Below are 17,336 nucleotides of genomic sequence, written 5' to 3'. Positions count from 1 at the left end.
ACAAGTCCCGGGGTGCGCCGCGCCCCGCCGGAGCGCCATCTCGGCTGCGATGTCGCGGCGCGGGTTAGGGAACACGGGTGGTAAAGGCTCGTGCTCGGGGCTAGGGACGCGAGGAAGCTGGAAGCGAACGGGAACCACCGGGTGCCCGCAGGATGCACGATGCCCGTGTGCCTGGGGATCCTCTGCTGAGCTGTGAGAAAGCGCTGAGGAAAACCATGCCATGGCTTCTTGGTCTGTCAGCCGAGTACAGAGGTCACTGATAGCTCACCCGCCACCGACTGAAATAGGAGCCCACAGGTGCCAGCACACGGAAAGTATTTTCGACTGTGCGATAACAGCGGCCGCTCCCTGTAGCTGGGCACCCTGCGGCCACCCGGCGCCGGAGCATCCCGCTCCTGGGCATTTGCCAGTTCCAGAGGATGAGGACCAGAGCGTGCCCTTGCGATTTCCCACAGATGGGTGCGCACGACTCATCCCACTACCTGTGCTCTCCTGCAGCCGTGTGCCTTAAGTGCACGACATTGCGCTTTCTTCCTTGTGTAGCCGGCAGATTTCAGAAAAGTTATTGGAACTTTGTGAACGCTGCCTCTCGGACTGAGCTGAAATTCGAGTTTAAAAGTTTCAGAAGAAAGTGCAGACAACCTCTTTCTTCAGTAGATATTGCAGGTGGTTTTGCGTGCTGATTTTAATTCCCCCTCCCACCCTTATAATACTGCTAAGGAGATCAGATGATACAAACGTCTGTATTAGCATAAAATAACATTAAAGTAAAAAAAAAAATGAACATTGATACACTGTAAGTGGGATAACAATACGTTCTCAGGCATTAGTGCTGTGCAACACCTCTGCAACAAATTAACTCAGAAAACGCAGAGCTCGGCACTCCTTATCCCCAGCACTGCTGTCTATACGGTTTTTTACACCGGACAGTCCTTTGCTGCTCAGAGTTCCACTAATTCCTCTTCTTCCCGTACGTGTGTAATAATCTGCCGGTGTCTCCCTGGGTGATTTTAGGAGCACGGGTAGGCGGGCACAGGATGAGACTTGGGAGCCACAACCTTAAGCAGCCTTCCAAGCTGCTGTGCTGGGCAGCGCTGCTCCCCGAGCCGCCTCCCTTCTCCACAGCGCAGTTACTGATTCCGTATGGCGAGCAGAAAAGATGTCCAGCCTAACGAAAACATATCCCGGCAGAAACGGAGCCCGCGGTTCCCCTTTGCCCGTGCGTCCCGGTGAACGATCCTGCGGGCAGCATTCCCCCCTCAGCCTCCGGGCCCGCCGCCGTACTGAGCGCGGGCGGGAGGTGGCGTCCCGTAGGCATTAAGGACGAGGTTTAAGGCTGAAAAAGGGGAAATCCTGCCTCATGCGAGACGCCTGGCAGCCCCATCACCGCAGAGCTCGTTCTCAGCCTCCTGCACGGAAGGCTGGGTCTGGTGACGGGGCGGTTCCCGCCAGGCCCGGGACACAGCCGGTGCTCGGGACACAGCCAGTCCCGGGATACAGCCAGTCCCGGGATACAGCCAGTGCTCGGGACGCAGCCCCATTGCTGGTGACACGGACATTGCTCGGGCCACAGCCGATCCCGGCACACAGCCGGCGCTCGGGACACAGCCGATCCCGGGACAGAACCGGCTCCCAGCCCTGCTGGGCGGAAGCAGTTCCCGGACGCTTTTACCTCAGGCACTCGCCGGACATCCCTGCGCTTGCACAGCGGTCAGGCACAATGAAGGACGTCTAAAGCCGGGGTCCTGTAGGCGGGCAGGGCCTCGCCTGCGCGAGCAAATGAGCTAAGAGCGCGCCGCGCATGCGCATCCCCCTCTCTTCCGGCGCTGACCATGGCGGACAAGGAGTGAGTCCCGTCCCGCCCGGCGCCATCCGCCGCCATCCGCCGCCGCCGCGCCGCCCGAGCCCTACCCGCACCGCCCCCCGGGCCGCTGTGCCTCCGCTGGGGCTGGGAGCGGTGGGAGGGGAGGGATCGGCGCGGCGGAGATGTTGCCGACGCCGCCCGGCCCTTCCGCAGGCGGCGGCTGCGGCGGCCGGCCCTTGGCGGGGTGGAGAGGGAGAGCGGGCCCGGAGCGCCGTCGCCGCCGGGAAAGTCGGGCTGGGGCGGCGGGTTCCTTCGGGCTGGGCGGGCGGGGCTGTGTTGGAGTTGGAGCAGGGAGTGATGATTGTCCGCCGGGCTGCTGTAGGCTCTCATTCGGGTGATAGTGGTTCTGTAAACGCCGTTCTGACAAGTTTTGTCGCGTTTAAGAGTTTAAAATCTCCGGGACAAGAGGGGACGGAGCAGAAATTGATGCTCAGGAAGGTCTGCCTAAAGTTGAGGAGGAGGAACTGCCGTGCGGGTGACCACGCACTAGAGCAGGTTCCCCGGAGAGGTTATGGAGTCTCCCTCACTGGGGGTGTTCAAAACCATCCGGATGCAATCCTGTGCCCTGTGCTTTGGGATGATCCTGCTTGAGCAGAGAGATTGGACAAGATGACCAACCATGCTCCCTTCCAACATCACCCACTTTGATGTGCAAGTGGACAGTCTTGTGAAATAAATTTCACAGTACTGCCAAAAAAGCTTTTCCTGTTCAAGCACCTGTTAAAATGATCACTGAGAGGTTATCGTGAAACCACTTCATTACCAGTTGTAGCACAGTAAGACAAGTCTTGGTAGTTATGGTTGTGTGCAGCTCTGGTTGGTCTGTCAGGGCTTCTTTGGTACCAAATGAGAATGATGCAGGTTCTGGGCAAGAAAATCACCCGGTTCAGTCCCAGGAAACTGTCCTGGGATGCTGTTCCAGGCTTAGGAACGGTGAGGGTGAGGAAGACGCAGTGGAGTAGCTCAAGGTAGTGAGTCCTGCACACGTTGTGTTTGAGACTTTGATGTTTGTCAGATGTAATGTCACAGAGTTTCTTTCTACTAGCTAAAGGCTTTTATTTCTTGTTTTCATTTAGAGTAAAGAAGGTGCCCTCTGTGCCCGAGAGCCTGCTGAAGAAGCGGCAGGCCTATGCGGTCATGAAAGCCAAACGTCAGAAGAAGATTTTGGCTATAAAAAAGGTAAATGTTCTCTGATCACTTGATTGAGATTGGTTATCTGCTGCAGTAGTAGCTGCTGCTACTGCTGATGTGATGCATTACCACAGTATGTTGGCATTTTCTTAATGTTTTGGACTAAAATATGCTTTTAGTAGCTGTTAACGAAGTTCTGGGCAGAGTTAAGGGTGAAATGTACAGTTGTCTGTAATGTTGAAGTGAGTCTTGTATAGGGCAAGAGGTTATAGCCTTTGTGAGGGGGAGGTTGATGTGTGATCAGAGAATCCTAGAACTGTAGGGGGTTGGAAGAAACTTTAAAGATCATCTAGCTCCAACCCCATGCCATGGACTGGGACACCTTTCACCAGACCAGGTTGCTCAAAGACCCAATCCCACCTGGCTTTGAACACAGTAGGGGTTGGCCCATCCACAGCCACATGGGGCAACCCATTCCAGTGTCTCACCACTCTCACTGTAAGCAATTTCTTGCTTATATCTAACATAAATTTTCCATTTTTCAATTTGTGCCCGTTACTCTTTATCACCGCAGGGCTGATGAGGAGTCAGGAATGATAACATTGTTTGCTGTGTAACAGCCTGCCAGATTCTCTGGAGCTGAGGGTTCTGAGCTGTGTGATACTGATACGTGTTACTTGGGGGAAGTTCTAGAACATGTCATGTTACTTAAAGGTGATTTTTACATGTTAAAAGGCACTTTCTAACTTGAAGCATTTTCCAATTTACTGCAGTACCGCAAGGCACAAAGGAAGCTCATCTATGCACGAGCCCAGGCTTACCACAAGGAGTACAGGCACATGTACAGGCAGGAGATCCGTATGGCCAGGATGGCCCGGAAGGCTGGCAATTACTACGTCCCAGCTGAGCCAAAACTGGCCTTTGTGATCAGGATAAGAGGGTAAGGTTGGTTACAGGTATAAGCAGTTTTATGTTTAAAAGTACTGAATTGGCTTTCCTGTTACCGTTCTGTTTTGAAGGCTTGAGCACATTAACAAGATAAAGCCTTCTACCAGTGGCTTGAGAAGCTGGTAGATAGTGTACATGCCCTTGAGGTGTGTTTAATTAAGGGCTGAATCATTTTGCTGCCTACTATCTTAGGAAATCCTTGATTTTCAAGGCTGAAAATACATGCAGACAGTTATTCTTTCTCACCTTTAACTTGATAAAATTACATGCCCCTATTCCCAAACATTCTGCTGAGCTGTTCTTCAAGTGCTTGTTTCATTCTACTTTGGTAAAGTGTTACAGAAAACCAGAAAAAAGGTGTGATTGGAAGAATTATGTTCAGGACAGCACAAGGCTAGTTCTAAATTGTTTCAGTACAATAACTTTTAACTTCATACTGAAATATATAGGAATAGTAAGTTAACTTACTAAGCTTGCTTTGTGTAATCCATGAAATCTGTTTTTATATGGGAAGAGTGGTGTTGTGTTTTGGGGTTGTTTCTTTAACCTGATACCTAGTGTTTCTGGGATGTTGATGATTCAGGCTGTTTTGCTTTCTTCTCCAGTACCAACGGTGTCAGCCCAAAGGTTCGCAAGGTTCTGCAGCTCCTTCGCCTGCGGCAGATTTTTAACGGCACCTTTGTAAAACTCAACAAAGCCTCTATCAACATGCTGCGGATTGTTGAACCCTACATTGCCTGGGGGTGAGTGAAAGGACTCAGGGTGCAAGTGTTGGGTGGGTTTTGTATTTTGTTATGCTAGACTTGCAGGGGTTTTTCATCTTCTCTGTGCTTCCCTGTCTTTGAATTGAAAAAGTGGTTAAGGCAGTACTTTAAGGGTATTGGCTGCTAGACACGATTGCACTCTCATACCTGTGTTCTTGGGAACTTGGTGTGAGATTTGCTTCTTTGTTGCTTTTGTGTTTGCATGTGGGACGTGGTGAAATGATCCTTAGTTGTTTGGTATGGAAGTCCAAATCAGGGATGTTAACATTACCATGAAATGTGGCTTGCAAAGGCTTAAAATTCTTTTTTTGAATGTGATTGTTTCAGTTACCCCAACCTGAAGTCTGTGCATGAGCTGATCTACAAGCGAGGTTATGGCAAGATCAACAAGCAGCGCATTGCTCTGACTGACAACCGCCTGATCCAGAAACGCCTTGGTAAATTCTGCTGAGCTTGCCTTGGGGCCGGTCACTGCTGGGCTGGGCAACTGTCCTTAAGTGTCACTGGAGTACACTGGTGTTTAGTTATGATCTCTACTCCTGTCTTCATTGCTTAATACAAAGCAAGCTGGGAGTAACTTCCATCCTAAAGTATTGAAAACAGGTGTAAAGAATCAAATTTTAGCCTTTTAAATTTCTAATGTTAAATGTAATGTCTAATTTTTATGAGGTCAGTAAGTCTTTGAGTAACAAAAAAGGGCTGTAGCATGAAAGAGTCACCATAGCTTTGAACTTTCAGACTTCAGTATTAGACATTTTGTCTTTGACTTTTGTGATCTGGTAAACAGACTTTTTAAGCTTTTTTAAAGAACTGGGTAGTGATGAGCATATTCAGTAACAGCAAAGTGTGGCAAACAGTTGGGACATGGGCTGCTCTGGGAAACTCTTTTCTCTTGCAGTCACACCAGAGTAAATAAAAGCGACCACTCAAATCTCTCCTCTTTTTTGGCACTTGATTTGCCTTTTGCTTCAGATTAGGTTGTGTGATGCCTGCTTCTTTTCCTGTGCTGTGGATTGACATCTGAAGATTCTCTGTAGTAATCTCTTTTCAGCACTGTGCTTTATGGGAATTGACTTGTAACATGTTGCTGAAGACTCTGGAAAGGCATTAAGGAACCATGCTGTAGCATTATTCAGCAGCCTAACTTAATAGCTAGTGAATTTCCTTGAGTTACACATAACAGTGTTTAGATGTATTTAATCTAGCTTTTCTCCAGAGAACAGTCTGTTTTCCTAAAATTCACTAAGTGTGGGGTTCTTTTTGTTGTTGTTCCTCGCTGCTGGCAGCAAATATTTAACAGTTGAAACCAATGCTTCTTGCCAAGTTTGCCATCTAGATGTTGACTTGGCTGCAGCTAGTCCATTTTAATTGGACAAGTCAGTTATTCAGTTTCATGACAAAGTAAGTGGTTTCTGACCTCCTGAAGTTTATCAGAATAAGTAGGCATGACAGTAACAACGTGATAATTTTTATTTTGTTATTGACCAGTGCCTCTGAAGTCTTTCTGAAAACTATCTGAATTTTAGGAAAGCTTGGCATCATCTGCATGGAAGATGTGATCCATGAAATTTACACTGTTGGCAAGAACTTCAAAGTTGTGAACAACTTCCTTTGGCCCTTCAAGCTATCCTCTCCTCGGGGTGGAATGAAGAAGAAAACAATCCACTTTGTGGAAGGTGGAGATGCTGGTAACAGAGAAGACCAGATCAACAGACTCATAAGGAGAATGAACTAATGGTGAGATGCTGCCCAAGGCAATCCACTGTTCAGCTCTGCAGGCTGCTGTCATTATTTGTCAGACATTCAAGTTTAATAGATGCTCACTTACTCTTGGGTGGTACCTAGAGTATAAAGCTACTGGAACAATACAGTGTTCTGGTTTTCTTTTGGAAGTCTTACCAAAGCTTAAACATTTGGGAAGTTACATTGTCAGTGTATCTGATACATTTAGGAAATACAAACATTACTGATAACTTTTTAAAGCTTTATTTTGGTTTTATGTTGGGAAGCCTTGAGATCTTGGCTAAAACTTTCAAGCCTCATTAATGACTTGTTAATATGTTAAAGTGATTGTAAGTAGCATGGTCTTTTCAGGTTTTCGAGAAAAGCCTGATTAGGACTGGTCTAAATTTTCAGCTTGTTCAAGCTTCAGAATGATTCATGTGAGGCATTCATGTATAGTGACCAAGTTGGTAATTCTGAAAGACTGATTTGCCCATTTGAGTAGTCCCTTCTTTAGAAATGAGAAGATTTATTAACACTTAAAGTGATTTAACAGTGACAGCTGAGTCCTAAAGGTAGGACCTGCTCCAAACAATGTCTTACCTATTTTTTTGATTCTGCTGTTCCTGCTTTGGTGAGAAGTCTCTGCCATTCAAAGCCAACTTTTTCAAGAGTTCTTGTACTTTGCTTTCCTTTTTGGACACTGAACTGCCTTCAGTGTTGCCCATATCTTAGTTTCAGTTGAGTATCTTTTTGGTTTGACAGGTATGCTGGAATTTAAGAAAACTTAAATGTGTTAGGGTGTTTGGAAAAGATATCAAAGATATTCCTCAAACTAATTCCTTCAAAGTCAAAATTATTTTTTTGGTTGGCTTGTTGGGATTTGTTTGGGTTTTTATTTGTTTGGTTGTTTTTTGTAGGGTTCTGTTTTTTCTTTTAGATCAGATACACAGTTCAGTTATGAATTTCTACCCTCAGATTTGGTTCATAAAAAATGGATAGTGTTGTGATTTTACACACCTGTTTAAAACAGGTGCAGTTGCATTTGGATGAGTTCTCAGAAATTAAAGTTTCTAAAGGAAAGGAAATTTTATGCTGTTTTGCTGTTTTGTTTTTGGGGTTTTTTTCTCAAGTCTTATAAAAATATTCTTTAGAGCCAAGGCGCAGGAAATTGAGCTCATTGGGATCTGCTTTCCATCCAAGGAGCTAGAGGAGATCTAGGAAATAGTTTCCATTTGATTGACAGCGTTAATTCTTAAAGCTTTTTTGTAGGCTGCTGATTTCCTCAGTTCAAGCTCCTTGTATGTTGTGCTGTTATCTCCCATCTGTGGAGTCAGCAGAATTTTAAAGCACCAGTTACATGGCATGTGGAAATTCCAACTTCTGGAAAATAGTTCCTTACTGGGGACAGTGTTCTTAAAAAGCTTTTTAGCTCAACTGTGAAAAGATGTTGGTAACTCTGAGAAGCAGAATTGCTGTAACGTTTGATGCCTGGGGTGATGTTAAGTTACTCCCACTACTATTCTCGTAGAATTTTGCTGCTTGTGGCAGAAACTTGGAAGTTCAGTATTGGCAGATGTGTCCTTGAGGTTAGTGCATAACCAAGGCTGAGGAGGACTGTATCTTCCTGTCTGATTCCTGGGCATGATGCTGTTTTTAATGGAAGCACTGCAGCTCTTCTGTCAGTGTAGATCCCTTTTCCTCCATCTTCCCTGCTAAACATCAGATGTATACTGGCAGTGTTGTTTTCAGGAGCCTTCCTACAGATGGAAAGCTTCTGGTTCACTATTGCAGTTAAAAATGCCTGTGACAGTTGGTACATTGGCAGAGAAACAAGGGACATTCATTCATCTGGTTGCTCATGTTTTTCACTGGACTTGTAGCTCAGCATCCCATATAAGTGGCATACCTTAGAGCTTTACTTCATCTTTTAATTTGGAAAGTGACCTTGCAGCTTCTGATTTTATGCTTATAAGCAGTTGTTATGCTTTTCCTACAGACTAAATCTAAGATAACTGGTTGTTCTTGTCTCTTCATCTTCTTTTCCTGCTGTTGTGAATAGAATGCATGTTTAAAATTCAAGTAGCCTACATGTAAAGAACTAAATAATGTTGTAGTTTCTACTGAGGCTATGGGCAAACAGAAGTAGTAGGTTCAGATGACATACTGGCAGTACTTTCCAGGTAATGTCATTATGAAGGGCTGTGTATCCGAGGAAGAGTATTCCTCTTCCCTATAAATAGATAGTTTCATGTTATTTGTCTTTATTTCTTATTCTATTTGTCACTTAGTTCTTAAGTGATAGTCTCAAGTGAATTAAAAAAACAGACTTCCAGTACTGATTCCTTTGAATAGACTGGTAGGAAAGAACATAGGTACTTAAAAGTAAATATTATTTGCAACATACTGAATTTCATCAATTTTTCAAGCAAGCTTTACAGGAACTGGACCCAAGGTGGCTTTTTTTCTCTGAAATATGCCAAAAATGAGAGTGCAGCAGAAGTTAAAATATGGACAAGGTCTTGGCATGTCTTTAAATATCAAGTATAGGTATTAATGGTTTAAGGTAGAAATGTATATCCTGTTAGGTCTGGTACTCAAAATCTCTGTTTTCAGTAAAGAGATGCTAATGTAGAAGTTAGTTACTGTGTGTGAGACTACTGCATTTTTAAATCCAGTGAGATGAGTGTTTTCAGTCAAAATTACGAACTGTAAAAATGTATTACCTTTTCATGTGGCCAGAGTTGTTTCAGATCTACATGTGCCTAATGATATCTTTTTCTTTTTTGCCTTGCAGGTAAAGATGCCCAGCTGCAATATTTCAAAGTCTGGTCTGTTAATAAAACAATCTTGCACAAAACAGTCTGTTGTCTTGATTGGTCTCTTTTTGTGATCCTCTTTTGAATTGGTGATGTTTGTCAGGTTCAGTTTGGAGTCGTGTTTCACAGAGCCATAATTTGAATTAGCAGTATGTAGATACTGCTTAACCTTCATTTGGAGGAAGAAAATTTGGAAAGATTTGGGCAGGTAACAGATGAGATTTTGAGTTGCAACAGTAAATGACAAACTGAGCTATGTGCTGTTGAGTGGGCAGGGATCTTGCTTAGTTGCAGTGCACCAGAAAGCTGTGTGAAAAATCTTTTTATGTAAAGAAGCAGCAAGTGTAAATCTGTTCTTAGCATCTTAAGATCTGAGAATCTAAGAGTGGCCTAAGTTGGAAGGGATCTTAAAGATAAAATCTGTTTTCAGTGCCCCTGCCATGAACACCTCTCACTAAACCAGGTTGTTCAAAGCTCCATCCCAGCTGGCCTTGAGCACTTCAAGAATGAAGCATCCAGAGCTTCTCTAGGCAAGCTGTTCCAGTGCCTTACCACCCTCACAGTAAAGAATTTCTTCTTAAAATCTAATAAAATCTACTTTCAGTTTGACCCTATTGGTCCATGTCCTGTCCCCTACATACCCTGGTAAAAAAGTCCTTCTCCAATTAGGTCACTCTGAAGTCTTCTCTTGTCCAATCTGAATAACGGGTTCCTTTAGCCTTTCCTCATGAGAGAGATGCTCTATGCCCTTAATCTTCCTAACAGCCCTTCTCTGGACTTTCTCCAATAGGCTGATGTCCTTCCAGTGCTGGGAACCTCTGAGCTGAATTATTACTTCCAGCTTTGAGCGTCTTCAGGTATTTTTTACCAAGGACGCATAAAATACTTTATAGTAATTTTTTTCCACATTCAAAGTAATTACTCAGTTGGATTACATAGTTTGTTTGCAGTGTTAGACTGCAGATACTATAAAGTGGAAGAAAACAGGATTCATGTGGATACAAGCAGTTGCTGATAAATGTGTAGGTGTAGCAGAGAACAGATTAGAAAGCCACAGGCTGGTTAAACACGTAACTGCATTCAAACTGATTTCTCAATTTGCAAGCACTGCAGTAGAGGAGTCTTAGCTTGCTGAGGTATTTGGTGCAACAGATCAACAAGTTGTGTCTGCTCTGAAATGTTTTTTGCAGGTCAGGTACAGGCAAGCTCTATTAAAACCACCAGTGAAGGATCTCCGTATAAAATTCAGTGTCATTAATTTTTGTGCCAATTTCTGCACGACCTTATTTCTGCACTTCAGTTTAAATAAACAGCAATGCTAGTTTAATAACATAAATAATAAGCTAGTTTTTAAATAACATGGAAATTTATGATGGCAGTTTAACTAAAAATAGTTGAGTGCTTTTGTTTGTGAATGTTTGGACGTTGGCAGAAGAGAGCTGTGTGTCAGTCAGTGTTTCCAGACACTTGAACAACAGAGTTCTAAAACTTGAACCAATAATTCCCCTATTATGAGCCAAGTTCTAAAATGTAGTAACGCAGCTGTTCGTGTCTAAATACAAAAGTACACCTTTGTCCATTTAAGCTAACTGAACTAAATCAGAAAAAAAATAGCATTTCCTTACAGCTATTCATTGCAAGTAATGGGACTACACGCTTGAAAGAGATTTAAGAAGTGAATGAGTTAGAAAACATTAAAGCATTTCATTAAGCATCTTCTTAAAGTGAGTGATACCTTGTTTTACAAGGAAGAAAAGCATTTTCGTAAAGTTCCTGCCTGAAAGGAAAAAAATTTACAATGAGAATTACAATAATCACTTTGCATAATTAATGGCATTGATTTTGTAAGAGTACAGTCTTACTTCAGTTTAGGATTGCACCAATGAGCAATGAATTTTGCATGTTGAGGGGGGGATGTACCCAAGAAAATCTGTTGACCTTTGTATCCCTGTTCATCTGTTTCAGTTGGTAGTTTGTCCACCACTTCCCTACAGTATGTTCACTTATTTTCTTCTGACTTACACGTGTTCTAGTATTTTAACAGACAAGCATTTTGTGAACATAATGAAGCTATACAAATGGATCACAGACATGGTGTGATAGGTATAGAGCATAAAATACTAGCTCATTAAATTAATCAATTCTGCAGGACCTTGTTTGATAAGAGTGCCCTGTAGGTCCCAGATTTTGTTTAAAGGAGTACATGGACTAAAGCATTAGTGAGGAGAAAGTTAATTTTGTTTTCATGGTACTTGAGCGACTCATTTTTCTTGCCCGTCTCTGAAACCCTCTTTCAGATAACAGCTGCAAAATGTTAGTACATAGTGTGGAAACTAATACTAAAGTGTAGCTCTAGTGTTTGAGGCAGGAATTTGGTGTAATTGATCACCTTTTCCAGGATAACTTTCAGGATTTTTGGTGTTGCTTTTCAGGCATGTCCCATAGTAGGTGTTTACAGAAGCAGCTCACAATCTGATAGCTAAGGTCAGGATTTGCACTAGAAATGTAGCACAGTCTACTTAATGCATGATTTTGGAGCATTTATGAGGCAATTTAAGTTAGAAACATAGCAGACAAAGACAATCCCTGAACAAAAAATAATTCACATCATTTGTTAACTCTATGATAAAGTTCAGGTTCTTGGAACTGTGTTGTTACTTATTCACTGTCCATAACTGCCAGCTGCTGACACATTCTGAAATAAAATTTCTGTGAACTCCTCTCCCCTTTCAGAATGACCAACATCTTCCTGTTAGTTCCTCAGAACTGAAGCCAGAAGCTTTACCTAATAGCTATTGGAGAAGCAACAGGAGACTGAAATGCTAACAACTCACAAATTTTTCAGGCATGCTAGGGTTTATACACTTTCCAGTTAATTGATATGCCTTTCTTTGCTGGTGTCCAGCTCATACAGCATGTTTCACTATCACCAAGTCTAAAGTCATACATCTGGAAATGGAATGGGAGCCCATCCCAAGGATCAGTGTTTTGAGAGAAAGTTCGGAGACTTGATGGATAGTCAGCTGAACATCAGCCCCCACTTGGCCAAATGTAGTTCTTGGATGCATTAAAAAGAGAATATCAGATGGTATGGGGGAGGCAGTACTACTTTTGTTCCAGTAGTGCTTACACTAGTGCCAAATGCAGTATCCAGTTCTTGTGCCAAAAATCAAGCACATGCCTTGTAATATTCACAGACCTTACTTTAAAGGCAGACGTGGTTACAAAATGAGTATCTACCTATAATTGCCTCCATGGAGAAAAGTAGTTTGATAGTAGAGAATTCTTTGATCTAACAAAGCTATAATAGGATGAAATGTCTTGAAATTGAATCCAGATAAATGTTGAGCTTTAGGCAAACAATTTTAATGGAACATAATTAGACACTGGAACAATTAACCAGTGGTGTGCCGGCTTCTTTGTTAGTGGTCATTTCTAAATAGAAGCTTTGGGTTTTTCTTTCTTTAAAGCATATGCTCTATTTCTAAGAGGTTTTTTTGAGGGCAATCGGGGTGCCTCTTGCCCAGAAGTTACTAAATGCAGGCCCTTCAGGTACTTGAGAGATACAAATTAGAGCCTTGCTTCAAGGTGTCTGGCCACCCCGAATGGCATTCAGAATGGTGATGGTGAATGTTCTGTGCTTCACAAGGGAACTTGGACTGCAAAGTCCAAGTGTAGTGCACCAAGTGAATCACCCAAACCTCATAAACAGGGCTCAGGAGAGAGATGGTAGGACTTCATGTATCTCTATGGGCTTTGCTTCTTCCATCTGTTTGGAATCGAGATCCAGCAGCTCTCTCCTAAAAACTGGGATTCATGTACTGTTTCAAGAATTGAGTAGCACTTACTGTCCATGTTGAGTCCCCAGCAAGCAGAATGGTGTTCCTGCTTCATCCAACAGGTTTGCTTATACTTCGGCAATGGGTTCATTCAAACCATTCCTCCCATGTCCCATTTTCCAGAAGATTGTCCTTTCCACAGAACTGTGAGTGAGAAAATCTCAGGACGTTGCTCCTTATTGAAGCTGCACCAAAAGTCTAAGGCAGGTAGAAGATCAAAATTTAAGTTTAGATCGGGAAACTGCAGAGCAGACAAGTACAGATCTCAAAATAGTCAAGTTTAGAATGGAACAAAATCTCAATCTCCCACGTTCCAGCAAAATATTCTGTTTAACTAGTTTTGTCAGGTCTAAGTTGTACTGAGAATTTCTTTGTCTTCCTGGATCTTTTGCATGATTATGTCCAGTCTCTTCTGTAATGTTCCCATTCTTGCCCCATGTGATTTTTTCTAAAAGCAATTGTACTGTTATGCCAGGCATCTTCGATCCCCAAAACATGCAGGTTTAGATGTAAGTAGGCTTTTCATGTTGCAGTTTTTCATGAGTGAAAAGCCTGAAAAAGTACTGAGCTCATGAAGTGCAAGCGCTAAGAATTAGGGTGTCCAGAAACAATTTTCTACACATAGTTTTTTAGTCTCTCTGTAGACCATCACACCAGCCATTTCTAGCCTAATTGTTTGTGCTGATTTTGCATTGATTTAAGAAAAGCTGAGATGAAAACTAAGAAATGTGGTGAAAACTAAGTACTTGTGATCTTGGCCATCTTGCAAGTAAGCGCAAATTTTTGAAGTCCCAAGCTGTAAACAATATTCCTTGATTTATTTTTCTAAAGATAAAAAATCTGCGTTTGCATGTTTTTGCAGTCTGAATACTGCTAAGTATTTCTTAATATAAAATATTAATTGCAGCAAATATCTTTCATGATGGAATAAGGAGGTACTTGGAGGAAAACAAAAAATATGGGCATGTGCAATCATAGGGCCATAGAATGTGTATGGGGAGGAAGTCACGTGCAAAGTTAAGTCTGTGGTAGAGGAGGAAAAGAGAACACAGGGAGGTGTAAGCAGCGGTGTAGCTTCACCTGCTTAGCACTGTTTTGGCAGTCCAGAGGGGCTGTAAATCCAGTTTAACTAGCCAGCATGCCACATGCTTTACATGCTTCCCATCCTGAGTTGCTCTGGCAGTCAGAGGCATGTTGTACAACTTAACCAGTCCTTGGAGTCTGCCTGGAGTGTTGGATGTCTCCTGGTGAGTGTGTGCTGCCCAGGCCCTGCAGCACTGTCATGGAGCTCTACCCATGCACATTTCCATTCCTGCTGCACTTTGTTAGGAGCTGTGCAAAGATTACCTCACTGACGCGTCTGGTGGCAGCTCTTACCCACAATATTATGTTCTTTATTGCATTATAAAATCCAACTGAAGATTTCAAGTCCTGATCGCTCCAAATATCTCATGAATAGAATAGCACAGTAGTACCTCATAATTTCAGCACAATGCATGTTTAATTCTTTGATACTAATACTGTATTTCACATGTCATTATAACAAGACCTCCAAGATAAAAAGAAGTGAGATAATGTGACCCAAGACAAGTAGGAAAATGAGATTCAAGGAAGGGTCTAAGCATACCTAATTTTAGTTTGAAAAACAGACTTTTTCTAAGCCTCTTTTGCCAGATATTATTTAACAAGTGAACTGTAAGAGTACATGCTTAACTAGTAATACTGGCACCTTTTGTGCGTCCATCCTAATTTTCTAATTTTAAGTACATTTTTTTAACCTTAAATGCTTTTTAAAAATTTTGATATTCCTTCCTATTTCTGAAATATAGTAGGTGAGGCTTTTCTGTTTACAAATTGTCTCCTAAGATACACATACACACATGCTTTGTGGGAGAAGCCATCAGAATTTAAAGTGCAAAATCATCGAATCATAGAATCATATCCTGAGTTGCAAGAGACTCACAAGCATCACTGAGTCCAACTCCTGGCCCTGCACAGCACCATCCCCCAGAATCACCATGTGCCCAGGAGCATTGTCCAACAATTTCTTGAACTCTGTCAGGCTGGTGCTGTGACCGCTTCCCTGGGGAGCGTGTTCCAGTGCCCAAACACCCTCTGAGTGACGAACCTTTTTTTAAATATCCAGCTTAAACCTCCCCTGACACAGCTACAGGCCATTCCCTTGGGTCCTGTCACTGGTCACCACAGCGCAGAGATCACTGTCTGCCTCTTCCTCTCACGAGGGAGTTGTAAGCTTCTATGAGGTTGTCTATGTATATTCAATAATTTTCTGTGACTGAGATTGGTTCAAATTCACACATATAATTCTGCAGCAAAAATTACCCATACTTCTGACAAATTGAGTTTTTCTGAGTAATGACTGTGCTTTCTTTTGAAGTCAATATTACATAAGGTTTGAATTAACCTACTTGCTTGAGTATCTTTTGGTCTATAGACATCTATCATGGATGTTAAATAAATTTTGATTAGATCTAAATACAGAGTTTCCTTGCCCTGCCAAAATGTGCTTTACTCTGGACAGGCACAGTAAGAGAATTGTAAGAGACAATTTTGGCTGCTGTAGTCCTGCAGGTCTGAGCTCGTAGAAGTGCTTTAAATGCCACTTTAGGTACCTATTTGCAACGGGAACTCTGTCCAGAGCCAGGTCTGAGCCAGTGGTTTTCAGCTGGTCTGGACCAGCAGAGGGGAAATATTCCTGGAGTACTCCCTCTTAGCTTTGCTCTTTTTCATTTCTTAAAATGAGCAAGACCCTCTTTCGACCATTACTCACTACTTGATTTTTTAACTTACATTTGCTTTATTTCTTACAGGTTTTACCCCTGTGTTTTGTGAAAAGCTATGATAAAAAGAAAACATGAAAATGAAATAACACACTAATTTCTATGCCTTCCCTTAATATGTTCTTTTAAATCAAGCCCATTATTCTTCACTATACAAGTAATACAGATTAACAATTTGTTGTGTCAGAGTAACAAGCAAAGACCTGAGATAAATTTGCAGAGTTTTTGTTCTGGATGCTGTACTAGCACTTTCTGGAAGACTGTTGTAGAACTAAAGAAACTATAAACTAAAATAAGTGGAGCTTGTAAATCAAGCGATGGCACGTACATGTGATCTTTAAAATATATCTTAGTGAATCATGTTGCATTAAAAACATTGTTAGGCAGTTAGATTTAAGTCCACGTTTTGCTAAATGCCTTGATTAGTACTGGTTTTGTTCACTCCCTTGTCACTTTCTCTTTTGTTTTCACAAAGCATACATGATTGAGCAAAAGAGGCTATTTCTACCTCATTTATACTTTTCAGAATGCAAATTTTGATCCTTGTGTTTAGTTTCTTCTCATGTTTTCAATCTGAGTCTCCCTGAACCAAAATTTTGCAGTGGGAATGAGCTTCTCCTAACTTTTGCTCAGAAGCTCAGCTTTTGAAGTGAATATTTTTTTTTCAATGGTAAGCTGAAATAAACCAAATAAGTATATTCAGTTTTTCTTCCTATTTTTTTAATGTAGATGTTTTTTTAACAGTATGGATAAAGGTGAGTGGGTAACTATTGTCATACATGGGAAATGGACAGAAATTCATAGGCAAAGTCTGTGTATCCCTGAAAAAAAGCAGGTAATTTCTCTGTCTAGGAGTCAGGATGATGAAATTCTTCCTCCACAGATTATTTTTCCCAAGGACTCATGTTACTCAGCCATCTGCAATGTCTGCTCATGAAGTGCTGAACTTAAACCTGTATATTTGTAGTAAAGAAGTGCTATGAGTTGCTTCTTGGTCCTTAAGACCTTCAGGACCCTATCGAGATGCAAAAGTTAGTGGTGGTGACAGCTCTATCAGACAGAAAGGCTCCTGCAGTAACATGCTGTGGAAATGTTCCTCCTGGTAACACCCTTGTACAAAGTTACACATAGCTGAGGGCTATTGCTCCAGTGTGTTGAAACCATTTCGTTTTAAGCAATTGTGCTTAAAATGAGGTCCAACAATACTACTATTTGTTACATGAAATTTCATTAGAATTGCATCCAGAGCAGGCCTCAGCTGGGAAGAGAAAATAGCCCCCAGTCCAAAAGCTGCCCATTATCCATCTGGAGCCTTCACAAGTGAAGTACGGATCCTGTAATCAATTTATGTTTTGGATGCTGATGAATATGAAGTGTCAGAGCACAATGTCAAGCTATAACCTCTGACAAAGATTTGGTCACTTTCTGAAAGTTCACTTAGAAAAAAA

The 17,336-nt window shown here is 42.3% G+C and overlaps 1 protein-coding gene across 1 annotated transcript; it reads left to right on the top strand.

The window, feature by feature from the left end:
• Window positions 1-1,753: 1,753 nt before the first annotated feature.
• RPL7 (ribosomal protein L7) lies at window positions 1,754-9,291 on the top strand. Its single transcript, XM_066332324.1, has 7 exons — window positions 1,754-1,846; window positions 2,941-3,043; window positions 3,769-3,935; window positions 4,549-4,686; window positions 5,035-5,144; window positions 6,234-6,444; window positions 9,227-9,291. Exons 1-6 carry the CDS (start codon window positions 1,833-1,835, stop codon window positions 6,440-6,442), a joined length of 741 nt encoding a protein of 246 aa, XP_066188421.1. The 5' UTR covers window positions 1,754-1,832; the 3' UTR covers window positions 6,443-6,444; window positions 9,227-9,291.
• Window positions 9,292-17,336: the final 8,045 nt, after the last annotated feature.

Source organism: Sylvia atricapilla, chromosome 1, assembly GCF_009819655.1.
Source record: "Sylvia atricapilla isolate bSylAtr1 chromosome 1, bSylAtr1.pri, whole genome shotgun sequence".
NCBI classification, from domain to species: Eukaryota; Metazoa; Chordata; class Aves; order Passeriformes; family Sylviidae; genus Sylvia; species Sylvia atricapilla.
Note: the sequence above shows the minus strand (reverse complement) of the source record. Positions and strands in the feature narration are given on the sequence as shown.